Source organism: Centropristis striata, chromosome 6, assembly GCF_030273125.1.
Source record: "Centropristis striata isolate RG_2023a ecotype Rhode Island chromosome 6, C.striata_1.0, whole genome shotgun sequence".
Classification (NCBI taxonomy): domain Eukaryota; kingdom Metazoa; phylum Chordata; class Actinopteri; order Perciformes; family Serranidae; genus Centropristis; species Centropristis striata.
Genome location: NC_081522.1, coordinates 7,348,347 through 7,370,478, shown reverse-complemented (window position 1 = coordinate 7,370,478; position 22,132 = coordinate 7,348,347). Strand labels below are relative to the sequence as shown.

At 40.8% G+C, this 22,132-nt stretch overlaps 1 protein-coding gene across 1 annotated transcript in view; it reads right to left on the bottom strand.

The window, feature by feature from the left end:
- Window positions 1-15,667, bottom strand: part of nell2a (neural EGFL like 2a) — a 90,313-nt gene extending 74,646 nt beyond the window's left edge. Inside the window, exons 1-5 of the mRNA XM_059335377.1 lie at window positions 15,250-15,667; window positions 14,844-14,972; window positions 4,687-4,837; window positions 1,635-1,808; window positions 337-433 (exon numbers count right to left, since the gene is read on the bottom strand). Of these exons, the coding sequence (XP_059191360.1) occupies window positions 337-433; window positions 1,635-1,808; window positions 4,687-4,837; window positions 14,844-14,972; window positions 15,250-15,301 (603 nt within the window). The 5' untranslated portion in view covers window positions 15,302-15,667. The remainder of the gene's footprint in view (window positions 1-336; window positions 434-1,634; window positions 1,809-4,686; window positions 4,838-14,843; window positions 14,973-15,249) is intronic.
- Window positions 15,668-22,132: the final 6,465 nt, after the last annotated feature.

Genomic DNA, 22,132 nt, shown 5'->3' with positions numbered 1-22,132 from the left:
GGCTATTTAATGATTTCTCCCAAATCAGCGTTGTGGAGGTTGCTGAGATAATTGCACTGGGCTTAGCTGCAGACTAAGGGAAAGGGAACAAACAATGACAAAAAAATTGTCAATTCCTAGGGTAGGCAGAACAACCCTCAAATTAAAATGGTAAGCCTTGAGAAAAGCATGCAATTAAATCCAACAGCTATAATAAATAAAACCAAACAAGCCAAACAAAGAGGGAGGAGATACAGTATAAACTATGACTGAGTGTGTGTATGCGTGTGTGTGTGTGTGTGTGTGTGTGTGTGTGTGAGGGGGCAGCAGCTGAGATGTTTGTACACCAGTGCTAACCTTGAAGAAGCCGTGAGCAGCGTTTCTCTGCCCAAGCCAGAAGGAAGCATCTTCAGGTATGTCCATATAGGGCGCTTCCACCACCCGCTCATAGATCCTGCAAAACACATACAGAAAATGTTCTGTTATTGATTTTCAGTATATAAATTTTGTTATTTCTAACCTTTTTTTCATCAGTTAAGAACAACATTATCCCCTGCACTGCAGGTCCTGCCCTGTTAAATCCTTCTTTTAACTCCTTCCCTGAGGAGGGTATAGATAGCCACATGCTTTCCTTGATACACACGGTGTTGCCGTCTGCTCCTTTTTTTGTGCCAGGGAGGATCTTCACACAAACAGTAGCCCCCCTTTCATATAGCAGATGAACGTATAATGCGGGTCAACTCAAGGTGTGTTTGACCTGCATTGAACCCATTCCATATGGGACAGCTGAAAGAGGTGACTCTAAATATTTGGAAATGTACTGAGCCCAGGAAAGGACATGGAGGAAATGAAAATGTACTTTTGTGACATCTTACAAGTACGTCAAGATTTTTTTTTGTCCTCTATGTTCCTTCCTGGGCTCTGTAGAAATGAAATATTTTCATTTTTATTACAGAAAGAGACGCAATGTGACTGCTACGGATGCTCATTTAGAGTACTGATGCACCGATTTACCTTTTCCTCTCCTGATAACAATATCAATACCTCAACTGAGATTATCTGCCAATAACAAAGAACCGATCCAAAACCTTTTTTAACTCACAGTGTAGAATTCACTGTAATAATTATTATGTAAGGTAACATCAGGGGAGGCATCACTGTGCCACAAAAACTGAGTTGGTGGCTTGCCCTGATTTAATAAATGTGACTGATAGTGGAGACACTGAATTTCACATTGTTATTGACAAATAAATGTCATTTAATGTGGATCGATCACATCATGGCTGATAAGACCGTATCTGGGCTGATACAAATCTGTAATATGTGTTTGGTTTATCCATAATTTTAAAGTTTCAGTTTAAATTAGTTTGTTGTAACATCTAATATCTTCGTTTCACATAACTGTATTTTATTTCAATAATTCTAATTTATCGATCAAATTTTTTCCCTTCATCAGAAAGTTTTAATGGGTTTTTTTATACAATGGTATTGGTTCTTCTCTGCCTCCCCTTTGTTGTTTTCTTGTTCTTTGTCTTTGTAATTGAATCAATGTCATTGTAAATGAGGGTCGGCCCTCAATTAGCACTCGAGTATAAATAAAGTTTACCAATGAACAAATAAATGAACAATATGCATATTCACCGCCAGCAACTCACCTGTTACAGTCGACGTGTAGTATGACATGAGATGCGCTGACGGCCACAGAGACCTTGTGCCACTGGTCATCAGCCAGGCTGTAAGGGAACACCTCAGTGTGGGGCTGTTGGCCTTTGGTACGGTAGTGAAGACGCACCTCACTGCGCTGGCCACTGCTCTCCAGCTCCAGGAACCTGCAGAATTCTTTTTTTTAAAAAGGGTCTACCACCTGCTTCTAGTAACAGCCTGAGAATGTGCATTCCTTGCATTGGACAGCATGTCTTGTTGCATTAAAGCAGGGGTCCCCAAACTTTTTTCGGTGGGGGCCACATCAACTTTTCTTTCTGTGATGGGGGGCCGGGGTCAGTCTATAACAGGAAATGATATGGGCCAAAGTGACCACCAGTGTTATTGTGTAAATACAGTACAGGCCAAAAGTTTGGACACACCCATCTCATTCAATGCGTTTTCTTTATTTTCATGAATATTTACATTGTAGATTCTCACTGAAGGCATCAAAACTATGAATGAACACATATGGAATTATTTAAAAGTGTGAAATAACTGAAAACATGTCTTGTATTTTAGATTCCTCAGAGTAGCCACCCTTTGCTTACTAGAATATAAGACATGTTTTCAGTTATTTCACACTTTTTTGTTAAGTACATAATTCCACATGTGTTCATTAATAGTTTTGATGAATTTACAATGTCAATAGTCATGAAAATAAAGGAAAAACATTGAATGAGAAGGTGTGTCCAAACTTTTGGCCTGTACTGTATAACGATCATTTGTTGGCCTTGGAACCACTTGTTGGTTGGCAAAAAAGTAATAAAAAGTATTCACATGTTTATTTGAAGTACCACAGATATTCCTTTTATTTTGTAGAAAATGAAAACACAAGCTGATGCCAGTTAACAATGATTTTGTAACAGGTGCAGGTGAAAATAGATTCTGCATTCAGAATCTATTTACCGTTTCCACATTTTGTTGACCGACTCACTACCGTTAGCTTGCCTTGCCCGCGAAAACTTGACGCTTACGGCTTGGCATCACGTAGATCGGAATATACCATTGTGTGAGGGGGTGAAAATTAGCTACTACTGTAAATAATTCACAACTAAGGTCAATTTTAATTAGAACGCCTACCTTAATCATTACATGTGGATATTTTATAAATAAATATATAATAAATGCAATTAAAAAAAAACAGGCCATGTTTAGAGGGATTGTTTGGGATAGTTAAGTGGGCCACTCTAATTGCTTTGGCGGGCCGGAAGTGGCCTGTGGACCGTAGTTTGGGGACCCCTGCATTAAAGTCTCATTACAGGGTTTGTACACTTTAGCAGTGGTCAAATTCAAGCATTTTTCAAGGACTTTCAAGGTAAATTTTCAAGCTTTTCCAGTATCTTACACCTGTTGTAATTGCACATTTAAGATGAGTACTTACATACTAAAAGGGGGAGATTTCACTCAACCACACCAACAGCGATGGTATTACACTTTTAGGAGGAACGGTCTTCATTTCAGATAGGCTACTCATTATTTTTACATTGAACATGTGATTATCTATAGTCTATGGATGGATATAGTTAGATTGCAAGAGAAATACAGTAAAAATTTCAAGCATTAACAAGCACTTTATCCAAAATCCAAGCACTTTTTAAACCTTGAAAATACATTTAAATTCAAGCATTTTTAAGGATTTCAAGCACCTGTACGAACCCTGTCATTACTGGAACTGAATCTTTATTTCTGCTCGCACAAAAACCTGAACGCATCACCAAAGTGTCTAACTCAGGGCTCCTCTCTGCACAGTGCTGACAGATACACGCCACTCATTTCCAAGCAGTGCACACATATCTCTCCAGATTTGCAACACCATTTACAATTTAATCACATCACTAGTCGAGCACAATGGCACTATATTGCTGCTAAGTGCAACATCAGCAACACACGACAATAACCCAGATGTAGAGGTTCAACTCTTTACATTGGCGTATTAGTATTCTAGCAGAATCCCCTTCTCCACACCACTGAGATTCACCCACCAGAGTGACACTAATGGAAAGAACTGCCGATACAGACTCTTCACCTCTGCCTTTAAAGACAGATTTATTTAAACTAGAGTCATTTGCTGGAAACATTATTCAAAAGAAAAATAGACACTCATGCAAGGGAAGCAATGGGGTTGATTTATCTGCAAACCAAATCTAATAGATTTACTCTCCTCCAGCCATGCATGCACATTCATCCCAGTTTCCTAAATGCACTAGCTAACACTTCTGACACTGAATTAGTCTTTGCCATGTCTCCAAATGAAACCATGCAGTGCTGCTTTGTTGGATATGAATGGCTGGGAAAGCTAATCAGCAGCGGGGAAAGTCATTAACATCCCTGCGAGCTCTCTTCTCAGGACTGACTTTAATGTACAAACTGTTCAATCAACGCATTATGTGGATTCAGATTGCTGTTCTGATCATCCAACGGCTCAGCTACCACAAACTAATGGAAAACATTAGCATGCTAACTGCAGTTAGTGTCTCATCAGTTTTTCATCCACGATTCCAGACTCAATGTTTGGATCCTTGATGGACTGTGAATAATGCGTTTGCATACAGGGTGATTTGCTTTGTTTATTCGGCTGGCGTGTAAAACATCTAAATGCTCATCAGATACAAATATTCAGGTTTCAATCAACATATTACAAACTGCTGATGTGACAAAACAGGGAAAGGTACCAAAATTAAGAAAACATGTTTTATTGGGGTTTATCAGTGGAGTTTTCAACAGCTTTGCTGCACTCCATGTGACATTTGGAGCTCTCATTCTGTCTCCCGCTACTAAAATATGCATCTCAAATTAACTTCACATTATACATATTTTCAAAATGTATTTTCACATTGAATACAACACTGATTTACTCATTATTTTAATTTGATCTCTATGCAGTATATCCAAATAAAAACATCTGTTTATATTTGGAATAAATGGCAGGGCCTAGCCCTTTTCTTCTGTATTAAATCAGTTTTTTAAAATCATATTATGATGTGAAATGTGAGCTGATCATACCTGTGCTCAGAGTGATGAATGGAAAGGATGACCCCGGAGTTGAGGTGATCTTGCTTGAGGGTCGCCAGCACAGTAAATTCATTCTTGCCTCTCAGCTTCTGGACCATTTGCTCTGAGACTTCAACAGGAGCCATCACTTCCCTGGCAGACCCTAGAATGAAGACAGAAATATCAGATATTATGTAAATGGATAAAAGGGAAATGGCTGCATTTATATAGTGCTTTTATCCAAAGCGCTTTACAATTCACCTCTCATTCACCCGTTCACACACAGATAGTCACTGTGAGGTGATACCCTGACCAACTGGTAAAATTTGGCTTGACATTTAGACAGATATAGGCCCTTCCATTGCTTTTTTTTTTTTTTTTTTTTTACATTTTCTATTATTAACGCCATAAGGAGCCAGCCTCCTAATGGAGATGGTACTGACATTTTAGAGATAGAAGGAAACAGGAAAATTTGCTGTACAGAACTACAGACCATTCGGCTGGGATTTCCAGGCCATGAGCTGTAAATATTTCATGAATTCACATGCACTCTTGATGAATTTGAATTCATAAATGAAAAATCAAGGCTAAACCCACTAAAACACACTTATGACACTTATTAACACTTTGTCCAATAAAGCTGCTAAAAAATCGTATTACTGAAATATACTGAGCAAACTAGTGAGTTACTTTGAAGTGGTTTCAAGATCAGGTCATTCAGCTCAAACTAAACTTGAAGTACATTTGTTAAAACCATTAGATTAAAAACTACCAAATATTGAAACTACCACCTGACCAATGTGAATGGTTGTTTAGTTTTTTTTTCTTTTTCTTATTACCGATATAGTGAATTTATGAGCCATAATGAAAAAATAAGTTTTCCATGTGGATTGTGCGCCAAATTTGTTCTGATATGATTTGCAAAGTTATTCAGTAGGCTGCTCTTTTAAACTTTATCAAAGACTATTCATGTTTAATTATTATACATTAAACATACAGTGTATTACATTGTTAACCAATTCTAGAAACTATTACTGAGAAAATAAATTAATTAAAAAAAAAGCTAAATAAACATTAGTACTACCAGTAACAGTAAATTGCTGATCATTTAGATAAAGAAAGCATTGTTTTCTGATTCATTGTTGTGTAAAAAAAAGTTCTAATATCGGTACATATTGAAAAACATACCCACTGATACTGAAAAGATACTCATATATCTGTGATAGGCCAGTGATACACTGGTGAGGCTCTATACCAGGGGTGTCAAACTCTGGCCCACAGGCCAAATTTGGCCCGCAGTGTAATTTTATTTGGCCCCCGAGGCAATACCAAATTATTATATTATTGTAAATTAATGAAATTGATGTGTTTTTTATTTGAAATTTGATTTTGCATGTCTGCACTATTTAGTTATATATTGTATGTTTATAAGCGTTGCTGGTTCCATATTTAATGTTCAAGCAAACCATGTTTGGTATATATTAAAAGGTTTATTTGTTCAATGTTGGCCCGCAATTTTATTCAAGTTTTAGATTTTGGCCCATTGTGTATTTGAGTTTGACACCCCTGCTCTATACCAAACATGTTTGCATGTATCAGCTTTCTCAAAATTTGGATCAACGGATAAAACACTTTCCCCTTTGCTTGCAGTAGGAGCAAGAGATGTGAGGCAAAGGGTTTGGGGAGAAGAAGATACAGGCTAATGGTGCTGGTGTGGATGGGAGGGCATTTTCTGTGTAGTTAGCTCGTAAGCTGCTGTTTGCACCAGTGTGCCCCCTTCCTCTTCTCCAATGCTACACAGACATCTATGCTACTTTAATGGAAGCATCAATAAATGATGACGTTTCTCAGAAGCAATCACATCAAAGAGTTCACTTCCAGCTACGGGATGCATGCAAGATGCCCTGGCACACTTAAGCGCTCCAGGAAGCTAGCGTGGCGGCTTTTCCTCAGTGTATTAACATTACTTCCAGCTGGTGGGTAAGTAACCAATTAACACAATGCAATGTGAAACAGCAAGCTTTGTCATGATGGCGACTGGCACTCCCAGTGTACTCATCAGTTATATAGGATACAATGGCAGCATGTTTTCAGACTTCTCTTCTTATACATTCACTCTGGACTTACTGAGCTAGCATTAACCTTTTTCCTCCTGGAGGCTTTTAAGTCCATCAGAGACATATTTTGAGTCATTTCGCTCTAAACAAAAGGGCTCACTAAAGGAGATGCACAGGGCACAGTTTCATGCATTTTGCATTGCCAGTGGAAAATCATTCCAGTGTCATTGGCTGAGGTGGGACAGATGGTCCAATGACTGCAACATGAGTTCTGCCTAGCAATAATCTGCTGCCATCAACAGATCCCACTTAATAACCAAATCCAAATGACCACTGTTGACAATAATCCCAGAAATGATAGGAAATTATTTTTGTTTTGAAGGGTGATTTGATCCAAATTACTGAATTGTAATTACAGCTACAGTTGGATCCCTTTTGATTATTTTTTTTGTTGAAAGATGGTCTATGCAGTTATTTTCCACTCTTGAAGTGAAGAGAAGCACGAGCAAAACGGGATTTTCAATGTCTATGACTGTATGCGCTGGTCGGTCCATGCCATGTGTTGAACAGAGAGTAAAGGGCTGACATCTCAATCATGAGCGAAATTAGCGCAGTGGGAGCAGGTGTCAGGGCGGAGTCCATACTGAGGAAGCTGATGAGGCGGGGGGGATGGTAAGGACTGAGGAACCTCTACCACTGGGCTGCTCCCAGCATGGCGGCCATGAGCCTTTGATCTATGAGTGGATGACTCTCATCACCAGTCTTAATACTTAGAGGGGAATGGGGTTGCTTCAAATTGGACTTTGGGGGATTGGAGGGTGGAGACATCTTCTCATTTAGGTGGAGTGATGAGATTGGTCTGTGTAGAGCTGCCTGTGTGAAAAGTACGATGATCTCTTGACATGCACTCAAACGAAGATTAAGACAGCTATAGCGACAACATCGCTGCATTCCTGAAAAACATACATGAAAGAGCAGCGGATGAGTTTTTGCTGTGATGAGAGGGCCAGCTTTCCCTTCTGCCAAATCAATGTGGTCCTGCTGAGGGGGCCTTTGGTCGATTATCTATTGGCAGGCGCCTGGATGGGGCAGCCACCTGCTCCTAACTACCACTCTGATGTGAGATACTGACACAAAATAACTTGAAAATGATGATCTAGCACATAAAATTCCAATCAGCACATTTTTTTCCGGCACAATAACACAGCTCTTGTCATCTATTCTAGTTGTTTACTGGCTATGATGAGCGGTGATTGTGAGAAAACTGTTTTGGAGACATACAGAGTTTTATCAGCTGACTAGAGATCTCCAAAAGCCTCAGGCTCAGTGGCATCCCTAGGAAGGGTAGCTTTCGGCTACATCCTAATCTTATCTCCTGGGTACATTGTGCTTTAGTGGTTATACTCAGGCCACGATCTCCATCCCTCAGCTTCATTTCTAATCTTAAACTGTCTAATGTGGTCTTATTTTGTTTGACCTCTAGTACCCACACAGCTGTAATCCCCTCACACTCCCACCACTGCATTCCCATAGACGCATATTGGCAGCGCTGCACCAATCACTTGCTCACACATTTAGCATTTAGAACAGGTGCCCTGAAGCACAGCTTGAGAGTCCAGATACACCGGCTTTGACACAATCCTTTTCTCACACACTGCTTTCACTTTACCTGTATTTACAGAAAGTTTTTGTACTGGAAAGAGACAGAATTTCCCATTTCTTTCAGTAAAAAAGAACCCACCCTGAAGGACAGACGGGAGTATATTTTTATGTTCATTACATGTTTAATTCTAATCTAATTGTTTCCCAGAGGAAATTATGACTAAAAACAGCATTACTGATATTAGATAAGAAGATCATAGACACTTTTGTATGTGAATAATGAGGACTTTCATTCTTTGGTCTCTAGTGGATTGCCGGAACAAAATAACACCTCCTACGTCTTTGCAAAAACTCTTCAACAACATTTTGCAAATCAGCCATCTCTCGACCAGTTAAGAGAAAGTGAGCCATGAGCAGCCCTGAACACACAGAGCCAAGAGGGACCTGATAAAACACAGTGATCCAATCAGCAAAGGAAGAAACACAATACTAGGATAAACCAAGTAAAACGTACTATTTTCTTATTGCATAATGTTTTCCATTTGAAAAATGACAGGGCATATTTCAAACATTTTTCCTGCCGGCCTGAGTGCGGAGAAGGATATGTGTGGGAGGTTTAGGCAAGAGAATATCTCTCCAGAGGGATTAGAGTAATGATAAACTCTCCACCGGCAGCAAACTCCAAACCCTTCATTACTGTCAGCACACACGCAAGTACACACGCACATACACAAACAGGTGAAACGGCAACACGGACAGAGACACACTATAACTCAGACAGTTTCGGCTAGCCTACAGCTCCAAACAAACATTGAGTCAACACAAAGAAAGAGATGAACTAGAAAGATATGCAGAAACATTGGCTAACACACACATGGATGCATATACACACACGCAAACGCAGACTCCTGAAAGCTGGTTCTTAGTGCTACTGAATATTCCACCGCGCACAGTGAATCTGCATTCGCTGAACCATCTCCCCCCACTGTGGCTCCACTCTCCTGGAACAAATACTAAACCGAGCCAAGGGCACCTCCAGGACTGCTTTGGCCAGCAATTTCTCCCCAATTCTCAGATCACCTCCCCAGTGACCGCCTGTCTGACATTCACACATACACAGAGCTAATGACAGCCTTCCAGCCACCCAACTGTATAACTGCCCTGGGGGGATAGAAATATCTCTCCCTCCATGGTCACCGGTGCTCCTGTGTAGAACTCGGGATCAGGCTCGCCTCAGAAAGCAGCAAGCAAAGCAGGCTTTGACCACAGGGAGTTGAGGATAATGTCAGTCAACAGTTAGGAAAGGTTGGGTAACTTTTTGGGTGACAGAATACACTGCAAAACTTACATTATATATACAAGGAAGTGGAATAAGCTTTTAATGTGGAAAAATGAGTGTGGACTGGTTTATCAAGTGTTGACTAAGCTAGGATATCTTACTTAATTCCTCTAAATGTCACCTGGCTTTTTACATCTAGATTAAAATGTGATGACTGATAAATTCCACCAAAAGACCACAGGGATCTCTCACAGAGACTCAAAATTCTCTTTAAACAATTGAAAAGATCTGCGAAGCTGTAAAGTAATTTTCAAAATGTTCCCTAAAACAAATCAACAGGATTTTTTTCTGACAATGGTAGATCGGTACATTGTGTTACCAAAAATTCTCATTACATCCTCCTGGTTAGGTCACTTGTTTCAAGTCAATCCTAATACATCACCTGCATGCCTATAAGTGAGCATTCCTCCAGTCACTTTGATGCAAGAGATGGGGGACAAAATTCACATTCCTCCTTCTGTGCAAAAATATTAAAGTTCAGCTTAAACTAAAGTGAAACTTCTGCAGTCACAAATCAGTTGGGTATTTTCAAAAGTTACCGTCTTTTCAGAACCAAATTCTCACTTTATGTTACTATCCCTCTGCTGCGGCTCAGCAAGGAGACACTCTCTGTGGAGGGACATAGAGGGAATTTCATACTAAAAAGTCTTGGAAAACCCAACTGATTTGTTTGACGCTGACTGCAGAAATATTCGCTTCAGCTAAACTTTGGAGCACTTTTTTACACAGAGTAAGGACTGTGGATTTTCTTGTTCCTGTTTGCTGTATTGCAAAGGATGGGATCTTTTTGTAGGCAGTACAGAAAGAAGGAACAATTTCAAACAAGCAGCAATCTTGCTGTACATATGGACACATCAGGATTGTTTTCAGATTCACTCTTTGAAGATGGGTTAAGATTGGATTATTCCTTAAATCAGAAGAAAAGAAGGAACAATAACTTTGAATATAAGAGTATCCAACTTATATCTAATGAAAAATGCTTTAATGTCCAACAATGATATAATATAAAAGTCCATTTTCCCATTGGACAAAAAAATCCCACTAAGAACTGGCTTTTATCCTAGTCCTTAATGGCATTAATTCCAGGGACAAGTGACGCTGCAGTAGTCATGGGCTCCAGTCCCATTCTGCAGTGAAGTAAACATGACACTCAGGCGGACACACTAATTTTCGCCCCATTTTTGGCGTGATAACATGATTTGTTATCTCAGCCACTAATTCCATCCGTCTCTATCTAAACAGCTCTCAAACATTGATCCAAATTAGTCAGAACCAAGTTAGGAATCAGGGACTGAATAAATAATAGATATAAAAAAGATTTTTATTTACTGTGTGTTTATTTATTTGCATGAATGTAGCATATTTCTTTAAATTGTTTTGCATTGTGCAACAGGAACTGCAATGAGACAAATGACAAAACACACTGAACATGGCAGCCATAGGTGCTCTGTGTGATTCATTTGGCAGGAGTCGAATCACCTTAGAGCATAAAGAGTAGAAGTTTAGCATGGATGTTATACTAGCCTATTTTGTCAGTGTTAATCACATTACATTACATTACATGTCATTTAGCAGACGCTTTTGTCCAAAGCGACTTACAATAAGTGCATTCAACCTGATGGTACTAGACATAGACCATAGGAATCGAGTAAGTACATAACTTTAAGAGCTAACTGTCATTGCTAAAGGAGTGCTATATGTTAAAGAAGAAAAGAAGAGAACAGAATAATTTTTTAAATATATCTGTTAGGTGACCATGACTTAACCGACGTATTGTTGGAAGAGACAGGTCTTCAGCCTGCGGTGGAAGATGTACAGGCTGTCTGAGGTCCTGATGTCGGTGGGGAGCTCGTTCCACCATTTGGGAGCCAAGACAGAGAAAAGTCTGGAAGTGGTTTTGAGGCGAGTTGACCCACGCAGGGTGGGAGTTGCCAGCTGTTTGGCTGATGCAGAGCGGAGAGGACGGGCAGGGGTGTAGAGTTTGACAAGGTCCTGGATGTAAGTAGGACCTGAACCATTAGCAGCAGAGTACGCCAGAGCTAGAGTCTTGAAGCGTATCTGCGCAGCCACCGGTAGCCAGTGGAGGGAGCGGAGGAGGGGTGTTGTGTGTGAAAATTTGGGAAGATTGAAGACCAATCAGGCAGCTGCATTAATTACCTTATTGATTCCTGTAGGTAAATTCTCATTTTGCTTTCTTTCTTTCCTTTCAGTGAGGAGTTCGCTATGAAATAGCCCCCCTTTGAACCTGCTCAGTACAATTCAGCAGAGTACAGAAGCCGCTTTCTGTTATAGGCGCTTAAATCTGGGATCTGCAGGACTAAGCAGCCCTTCTACCCATTGCATTACATCCTTCCATACAGCCTATACTCCAGTGTATCATATAGGTACTACTAGCAGCTGGCAAGTGTAGCCCCTATGGTGGAAAAATACAACTGTCATTTCTATTCAACGTGTTACACACACACATTAAAGCAGGATAACAAACTCACATTCACACATAGTCCCTTGGTTTTCCTCTCTCCTGCACACACATAGTGTTGCTGTATTATAAATGAGTCTCTTCCATCCTGTTACACTTCAGTGTCGCTGCAGTCAGGGACATAATCACCACAACATACACAGAAACACCTCCCTGGCAGTGTTCAAACAGTCTGAGTAAGAACATGCTTGCGACTTGCTTCACATACACACACACAGAGAGATACAATTACAGGAGTCTTGCTCTGTAGCTGAAAGGATGCTTCTAGCAATTGTGTTGTTTGCACTTTGAATGAGTTCGGTCCATACGCTTGTAGCCAGACAGGGAGACACTGTTGGTGTATGTGTGTTGGGGGAAGGGAGGGAGTGCTTCTGGGTGTGGCCCCTTTGCTTGTTTATACAGAGACAGATAGATATCTGGATGTCTAGATATTAAAAACTGTGGGGGAAGTGCTAATGATGTGATGATTTTGTGGCGTGGCCGAGTATCACCGGGCATCAGGACATAAGAGGAGCCTAGCCCGGGGGCTTTTCTCCCTCTCTATTATGCCTGTCCCTGAGGTCCACCTCTCCTAATGCCATGCAATGTAGCACTGACAGCTACCTTCAAAAGCATCAGCAGGGGTGCGCTAAACAGCAATCCCCCCCTCTGCTCACTGCTCTCTTCTTTCTCAGACACACAAAAAAACATACTGTGGCAGACAGAGATACAGAGATATAGTGAATAGCAATGTGAACACCACAATTGCTTATCCACACACATGCACATATACACATTGCTATACTGTGAATTGCACTCTCCCCCTGCTTCTTCTCGTTCAGCTTTCAGCAGCTACCCCTCCTCCTGCCTCCACCCAGCACCCAGAGATAACAGCCTTCCCTTCGGGCAGGCAGGCAGGCAGCGGAGGGGACAGCCATGGATGTGTTCTGCCTGCTATCTAATGAGCGTCGGAATGTCACCGTGGGCCTGTCTGCTGGTCCCAACCAGCCAAGCATCCATACATGTGGAATCAGCACAGTCTATCAAACAGCTGGCAGACAGCTCTGCTCCCTGTTTCTCTTCCCTCCTTTCATTCTCTTAATATATCTCAGCTTCTTTCTCTCCTATCGCACTCGTTCTTCCTGCACCTCTACACTATATGTTCCTCTCCTTGTCTATTTTTGATCACAAACAAGCAGAGGCCCAGGTTGCCGGTACGCCTCTCCCTGCCTCCCCCTCACCCAACATCATTGACTTAACATAGACATCCCAAATGAAGGATGGAGGCGAGCTCTGCCATAAATAACACGGCGCCTTCTCCGCCCGGGTAGCTGAATGTACTTAGCAAAGGTAATGCAGAAAAATAATGGTGTAATGACGGAGAGGTGCCAGTCGTGTTTTTCATTTTGTGACAAAAGCTGTGGGAGCTTCTTTCTATAACTGCCTTTGTTTCTCTTATTCTCTCCCTCTTTCTGCAATTCTTCCTTGTAGTCCCTCTCCCTCCCTCTTGCTACCTGCCTGGGTAGAGCACTTCTAAGTGTTGTCTACACAGAGGACATCAAATGGCCTGCCTTCACAGAGATGCTGGAGTTGCTGCTCCATGCAGAAGTGCTGCTGTCTCAGCGGCTGTGCAGGGAGATTAGAAGATATCAGGAAGGAGGAGGGAAGAGGGAAAAAAATGTCGACAAATGATTGTGGTGTTTCTCTGTCCCAAAACAACACTGTCACTTTGGTGGTCCATGTTGAGATCCTCCTTGTGAAGATTTGATTGTTGTCATGTCTTTGGTTTTTTCCGCTGATCTGTGGAGCCAAAAGTAATTTCCTCTGTTGCTACTTTTGGCTGGGTTATGATAGACATCTCCATCCTTGTGATGGGGCTGTTAACAGTCTCATTTGGATTGTAATGAGAGTCTGACATCAAATGACAGAGATGTAACACTGGCAAAACAGTGCATAGAAAAAGTCAAGCACGACCGCAGCTTTGACAACTCCATTTTGCACAGTGCCATTTACTAAATGCCATAGATAACAGATTTAGCCTACACATCGCTGTACAACTGACAGAACGGACATCTGACTCACTCTTCAGCCCATTCATATTTTGGTTACAGCGTGTAAGTGTTGAAACTGCTTTAACACTCCAGAAGATCACCAGTGGGTAAATTCTATCGAGGGGCCCATTCACTCACATCATACATCTCCGTGAACGCAGGGTTTTGTCCCTGCCTAATCTGATTATGCTAAGTCTGTCTATGATTCTTTGCGTGATTCACCCATCTCTCCCCCTCTGCTCGCCCTGCTCACCCCACTTTTTCATGAAGACCTAACATTGCCTATTGTTAGGGCAGGTGGCAGTCTGAGGGCCCCCCAAGCTAAGTCCTGTTATAGAGGAAAACTGCATATCCAAATGCTGCTAAGAGTCTCTTACCCAGTTGCATGGACAGTAAGAATCAAATACCAGCAGAAGGACTAAAGTATTATCACGTAATCTGACATTTTTACACCAGGCATCTCTCTGCAGGGGCTCATCTGCGGATTAATGGACTGTATAGTTGCTCTTACAAGTTGTTTAAACAGAATATTAAAAGGACAGCAGTGTGTGTGCCAGGCAATTTTCATTAAAAGCATTTTGCTTCATATGCAGATCACCTCACCAGGACACATTTTATCTTCCATCTATGCACAAAAATACAAGGATTGTGTTTTACTGTACCTTGGAAGTGGAAAGCTCTAGACTCGCTGTGGAAGCCCTGGACCTGAGTAACTCCATCAAAGCCTTCTCCAAGCGTTAGTTCATCAAACACGCTGATGCGCAGGGCAGGGTCAACCCCAAAACCTACAACTAATGTGCAAACACAAAAAACAAGATTGTCATTGTTATTAGCAGGCAAGGACACCTGTGATGCTATAAAATATCCCTCTACTGGTGTCAGTGGAAGAGATGGGAGGTTACTGCACTGTTTACAAGCTGCTGGATCAAGTAGGTCTGATTATTTCTGCGAAGCCTGGGTGGCAAATTATTCACAACAACACATCATGTAATTATCTGTATCTCATCTTATCGGCTACATGTTGCTAGAGATGGTTACTGTACAATCAGTGACAGCCCTGTGTCCTACCTGAGGAGGCGCAAAATATGCCGAGAACCAGAAATAGCTGTAATAATCCCATGGTGAATGTATAAAAAAAAAATTAGTCCATGTTTTGTCCACTTCCGAGAGACAGTATTGTTCAATCACATGCGAATGATGTATCACCCTCGCGCAGAAGGCTATTACCAATCCCAAATGCTGAGCGGAGGCATCATCACAACTTTAGATGCCCAGTGATGCAAAAAAACAAATCCGGATAGGAGAAGAAAAAATGTAACAGTGGAAGAAATTATTCCATGTGACGCAAGGTCTGCTCCATCAGCACCATCCGCGGCACAGGTGGGTAACAGAGGATGCACAAAGCGAGCTGCCGCTGCCTCACCAGCTGAACAGACGCTCCTACAGCAGCGTGAATGAGAGCTGCGGCCGCTGAAGGAGGAGTGGAGAGAGAGAGGAGGGGAAGGGAGGGAAACCTGTCGACAAGCGAGGAGGAGAAAGAGGGACAATGAAGCCCCCTTGTGGCCGGAAATGAGACAACACTGTCGAAGTCAAAATGGGCTGCTCATATTGATTTGCAACCACGCCTGTTGTCAAGAGAGGAAAATGTCTACAGTCAGTCAGTGCCCCTCAATCCCTCCCTGAAGGAAAAAAAAACATTATCGTACAGGCCGGAAAATTCCTGGTTGCTTTCCTGGAAACAACTATTACAGGTTAAATAGAGACATTAATTCCTGTTAAATGCTAGATTACATGCATTTAAAACATATATAGTTTGTCGGTTTTTAACAAAGGATGGCTAATGTACACGTGGGTTTAAATTTTGGTAGTACTATCGACTAAATTCTTCTGTAAATCAACAATTTGTATTAAACCCATGGCAACTAATTTAAAAAACAAAAAAGGTTAGTAGCAAGGCCGGCTCTACGCTGGGGCATGAGGGGGCCGAGCCCCCTTAAATATGTCTTGCCCATGGTCTTGCCGCCTCAAATCAAAATTTTAGATGTTGAGAAAGCACATTTTAATATACTCACCAAATTAAAATGAATACATTACAATTTGACAAAATTATCTGCAGTAGCGGAAAATTTGCCAAAAAAGGGACACACGATACGATTGTTGCTTGAAATCTGGATGAAGGATGTATTATTTTATTTATTCATTTATTTTATTTTTATTTTTCAGTTTCCCCCCCTGAAGGATTGCCACCTTATTGTGGTCAGGGGTTTGCGTGCCTCAGTGACCTTAAGAGCTAAACCAGCAGGAGCCTAGTCTTCAGGTGGGACACCTGGACAGGTGTGAAGGTAGAGGCCTGACAAAGTGCAATCCACTTCTCCAGGTTGGGGTTGGACACATAGACCCCTTTCAATGAAGAAAGCATTGTTACTATAAGCACAGAAAATAAAGTGCTGGAGCATGATGTGTACACATGATGCCCCCTTCACATTTCTGACTGCCCCCTCATATATGCTGCCTAGAACCAGTCCTGGTTAGTAGGCTACGAAATGAGGTTTTTTTCCCCCTGTTACATTTCAAAAACGTATATGAACGTTATTTGGAAAGAAGGGACCTACAAAACAAATCTTTAACATAATTATATTATATTTAAAGCAACTGAAAACTGTTTCAAGTCCCAAATATACCTACTTCTTTTAAAATTGTGGTGTCCAAACCTGCTTCACTAGAACTACTGCCCTGCATGCTTCTCTGACACACCTGATTCTAATTAATTATTGACAAGGTATATTTTATAATGTAACAGGAAAGGTGTAACTCCAATGAATGTCTACCGGTTTCATTGCCTGCTGGCTCAATGGCATGGCTGACTGGAACCTAAAAGGAACAGAGCTATTGTTAATGATATTAGTTAGTAACGCCTGCCGTGAAAAAAGGTTTATTACAGTTTAATGCTCAAAAATTGGCTCTTTAGGACTGTGAAGTTTGAGCATATTTTGACAGCGGTATCTGTGACAAACAACCCAACAACTTTAATCAGATTCTGATTTTAAATCTTAATAAGACAAGTAAATCTCTCAAGTGAAATCAGCAAAATCGTTTGGCAAAAACTGCCTTAATTGCCCCGATGCTTGTAAGAGGCTAAAGAAATAGGTTTTCAACATTATTTGTTACCAAATACAACCCTGATTCCAAAAAAGTTGAGATGCAGTCTGAAACATAAAAAAAGTATCAGTTTGAACATTAAATATACTGTCTCCTAATTGGACTTTATATCTCTTTAAACTACATCTCATGACTTCCATAGCCATGTAGAGTATAAGGGCCACTAACCAAGCAGCTGTGTTTAATATATTTTTAAAAAGCAATGTGAACAGCAAAGCAACCTAATTATAAAGATGTTTGGGTCAACTTCTTTGAAGTAAACTCATTTTAAATCCCTAAGTTTTTAATGAAAATATATGAGCATTACGGAGGAAGAATTGCCAGTATTGGAGTCAGTAGGAAGAGTGTTAGGGCCTGTGATGAATAATATAAAAATTGTGTCCTGACCTTGGATTTTCAAAACTTTACAATTCAGTGCTGGGCTCAATATAATTTTATGCTGCAGGAGTATGGGGTTTTAAGGATTCCCCTGTCAGTAATGCTATCCACAACTGAGCCGTGGTTCTTTCTTGGGATGCATAAATATCCTGCAAAGTGGGCTGCTGAAGGGGGCACGGGATGGGACTCATGTCTTATAGAGCAGAAGTGTGAAATGCCTTGTAGGGTTGCCAGAGGAGAGCCTGACCAAAAAGATCTTTAATTGGGAGAAAGCGCACATTTATCCTTGGGTGAGAGGTTGCTGCAATATTAAATCTGTCTGATTTATATTTTATTTTCAGTCGAACATTATTACAGTCAAACTCAATTGAGTTGAATTAAGGTTAAAAGGGTAAGAAGATAAATAATATAAGCATTATTGATATATTTGGATTCCACCCCCCTACTACTTCCAATTATTGCGGTACTATGTGGCCTTTATAAAAGTCAGAGATATAAAATGGTGCAGAAGTAGTAGTAAAGCATCTGGATTTGCTGCCTGCTAGTCTTGACGACGTTCCAGCATTCATCCAAGAGGCTTCATCTGTTCTTCTGACAGGTGGAGAGTCCCTAAGCATTTAAAGCTCTTTGGTGGGTTCACATTATAACATGAGGTCACAGAAGTTCTCAAAGTCAAATGGCAATCATTATAGTTGTGAGTCTAATGAGTTAAAGTATAACTCGCTGTGAAACTGCCTGGGAGGGGATGTCAAGACAGCTCCCTCTGTTCAGGAATGGTTGTTCCAGTTTGACGTAGACGGCCTCCTTTACTCCTCTTCCAAACCATCTGTCTGATCTGTCCTCATCTGAAGCACAGAGGTCGTTAGAGAAAACACCAACTGCATCAAAGCTTTAGGTTTACCAGTGAGCCATAAATGCTTAAAATTGTGCTATGATCAGAGTTATGACCTCCAGTAAGCATACAGTTTCGTTCTTTCAATTAGTTAAGTCACCCAGTAAAGTTGAAGTTTGGCTTTTCGGCAGGTGGCACAAAAATAAATTAAAATAGAGTGCTTGGCTGTCTGTGTGACTCAGCCTTGTTAATGCCTTTTTATAGAGCACAGATGCTTTCTGCTTTGAATGTTTGTTTATGCGTCTTGCATCTTCTTCATCCATGGGACCAATTACCATTTTGAAACATAACCGTTTTATCAGCAGCCATGCCATGCTAGTGATGATTTTTTGTTTTCTAAAAAAAAAACAGAGGAGGATAAACAGTTACATTTTCCCTGAATGCTAATAAATTTCCTGCCAGATGGACATGAATCGAAGTCTTTTCGTTACGGCCTGCTCAGAGGCGATCCCAAGTCCACAACAAACCCAGCCAATCCCTTGCATCACTGGGAAAGTCTTTTGTTGGCTATGCTGGCATGTTGAAGTGGAGGCCAGCAGATAGGATTACAGGGACAGTTCTAGATTCTATGTGGTGCTCAGCTCCTTCCCAAGGACTCCAGATTAACACCAACATATTTGTTATATCAATCCTCTCCTCATTTATGCCAATAACATGTTTTGTTTTAATTATGATTCATGCAAAACGGTGCATTTTGACAAATAGGCCCTTATCTGCCTCCAATCCGCATCGCTCGTTCATAGGCCCACAGTGTACAGCTAATAGGTGGCTGTTGTCAATAAAACAAAGGCGGGCAATTGCTCTGCAGTGGAACCATGTCACATCTGCTGTGCGAGAGGGCCTCCAACACTCTATTCATTATTAATAATACTAGATTTCTTCTGGGTACAGACACAGGAAATGTAATTACTTTGTATTGCCCACAAGTTGTCATTTCCTAAAGTGCCATCAGGAAAATAAGAGTCATTAAAACATGTGCCCAGCCAAGAATGAAAGTAATAAACGCTCATTGTACGAACACACACCTACTCGCCTGCTGTGCACACACAGACACTCAGACTCTGACACACATATAGTGAGTCTCTCGGGATAAGGGCAGTGAAATAGTGGAAGTCCTTTCTCTAAAAGATCCAGATGGGTGATGCATTACAAAGCTCTCAGAGGCTTATTCACTTTGGCCATGACTGCACCATATAGACACACTAATGCCTTAGACTAAATGGAATCGCTTGCAGTAGCTGTGCCAGGATTCGAATGGACTGCAGAAAAACTGGCCTTATTGTTCCCACAGAGCTCTCCTGGGATTCATTTGTTGCATAATTCCATCTTATATTGACCTTGCCTGTCTTTCAAATCAGACATTCATGAGTCATATTGAAATATGTTCCCTCTAAAGATTCATTCATTACATCTGTTGGCTCAATAATAATCATTCACACCCTTTGCATGATAAATTTACATTAAAAGTTTGTTTTAATGTTGTTTAACAACTGACTACATTACGATCGAGCATGTGCGGTGTCATTACACAGCCACCAGTGTATAAGAGACCCTTTTCATGGCAGACATTTTATCTTTATCTACCAGATGCATTAAGGATGGCTCCATTCCATTAAATGTCCCAGTCAGGAATAAGCATGCACAATGCCAGAGCCCTACAACTGATGCACCTGATTGAATGCAGCCATCGTTAATGCACCTGTGCACTGATTACATGAAAAGTCTGCCATGTTAATTTTTTGCTGCAACAACAAGACTGCAAGAACTGGAACAGCACATCAAGTTTAAATCCTAGAATATAAAAAATATAAGGGATACAAATATTATATGAACAAGTATGGGGAAAAATATAACAAAATATAGAATTAAAAATGTAAGACATTTTTTATTTAAAATAAATTATTTGTTTTTACCTTTATTTCATGCCACTGAATGGTTCTCACTCTGTCAGTGCCATCTTGTGTGCAGGGCAGTGAATTGCAGTGGTGCGATCAGAGTGTAGCAGTACTGAGGTACAACAGACAGTGTCACCCTTGGACCATCCAAGGGCTAAATAATAGATGACCTGAGATATGGGCAACACAAAGTAACTGCATGGACAAGCTAAGGAAAGAGAGAATAAATATACCTAGACTGCTCCAGGACCTCCCTCAAACGATGTGTTTATAAAGAATGAGTTTATCTTTACACTGACGATAATGCCTTTGACTTATTGAGCAATATCATCTTGGAATACAGGAACATTATGTGTAATGTGTGACAATGCAGAGGAAAAACATGATCGCTCAACATGCTGGATTCTGTGGCCTTTTCATTTATGTTTATGTGTGTTTGTGTATTAGCTTTGCTTGCATGCAGTTTCCAGATAGTGGAGCAATAAAGTTGTAGCTTTGTGGAGCTCATGTTGTTCACCTTTTATTGACTGTACAATCAAGGTTTCACAGTGTTTAGCTACAACCTTTAGTTCATTCATTCTTCTAATAATATTCTTTCAAATCAACAAATTCTTCCCAATTCAATCAATTTAAAAAATAAATTGTGTTAAGTGACGGCAGATAGTGTTTTCAACTTTTGTTTCTGTTGGTCAGTTAGCGTTGTCCTGCACAAACCCCCAATATATTATAAAAATAAAGACAAAAACTCAAGTTTCATTAAAAAATTATTTTCTTGAAAATTCACACCACTAATGGGCTTGACTTTAACATGCTTCAAAGGCTAAATGCTGGTGTACTTACTACTACTACTACTTACTTTTCTTTTTCTTAACTTTACTACCACACGACCCCCCAAGTGTGGGTGGGCAGGTTACGTCATTGTTTTGTCATTTCTCCACAAATGCTAAAAGAACCAGCTGGTATTTTAACATCTATACAATGCGTACAGCATTATGGAAAGGATGATAAAACACGAGATTAGCATGGGCAGAGGGCTGAAACTGAGTTAAAAAGGCGTGTTTTAAATGTAACCAGCTTAATATGGACATACTCTTGATCGTATCATGGTTATACGTATGTTGATCTTTTATAGACTGTCCACGCAGTGCAGTTGCTCAACATAGCCACTCCCATTCCCCCTGGATGCTATTGTGAATGTGTGCAGTGAGCTGGCTCATTGGGCCCTCATGGTGAATGGCCAGCAGCCATTCACTCAGCATACAGAAGCTCATTAGAACTCTATAGACACACAATTGTGAGGCTCACATTAGAAACTTCCTCCTCTGAGGCACAGACAGCGCACACAAAGTGCCAGTTTGCTGCTAAGCTAAGCGCATTGTCTTCCTGATTCATAGAGCTTGGCCCTCCATTCACGATATTAAGTTCGAGTGGTGGAATATCAATTGCGTGTGCAATGGGCCGGTATCTTTTTAAGAGCTTTAGTGGGGTTAAAAAAGAGAGAAAAGGGATCTCAGCCGGTCTGCAGAGTGCTAGCTTTCAACAGGGCCATTGTAAGGATTCTGAATGAAGGGACCCCTGTTTTTTCCCTCCATTTCTAAAAAGAAATGGACATCAAATAAATTCACAT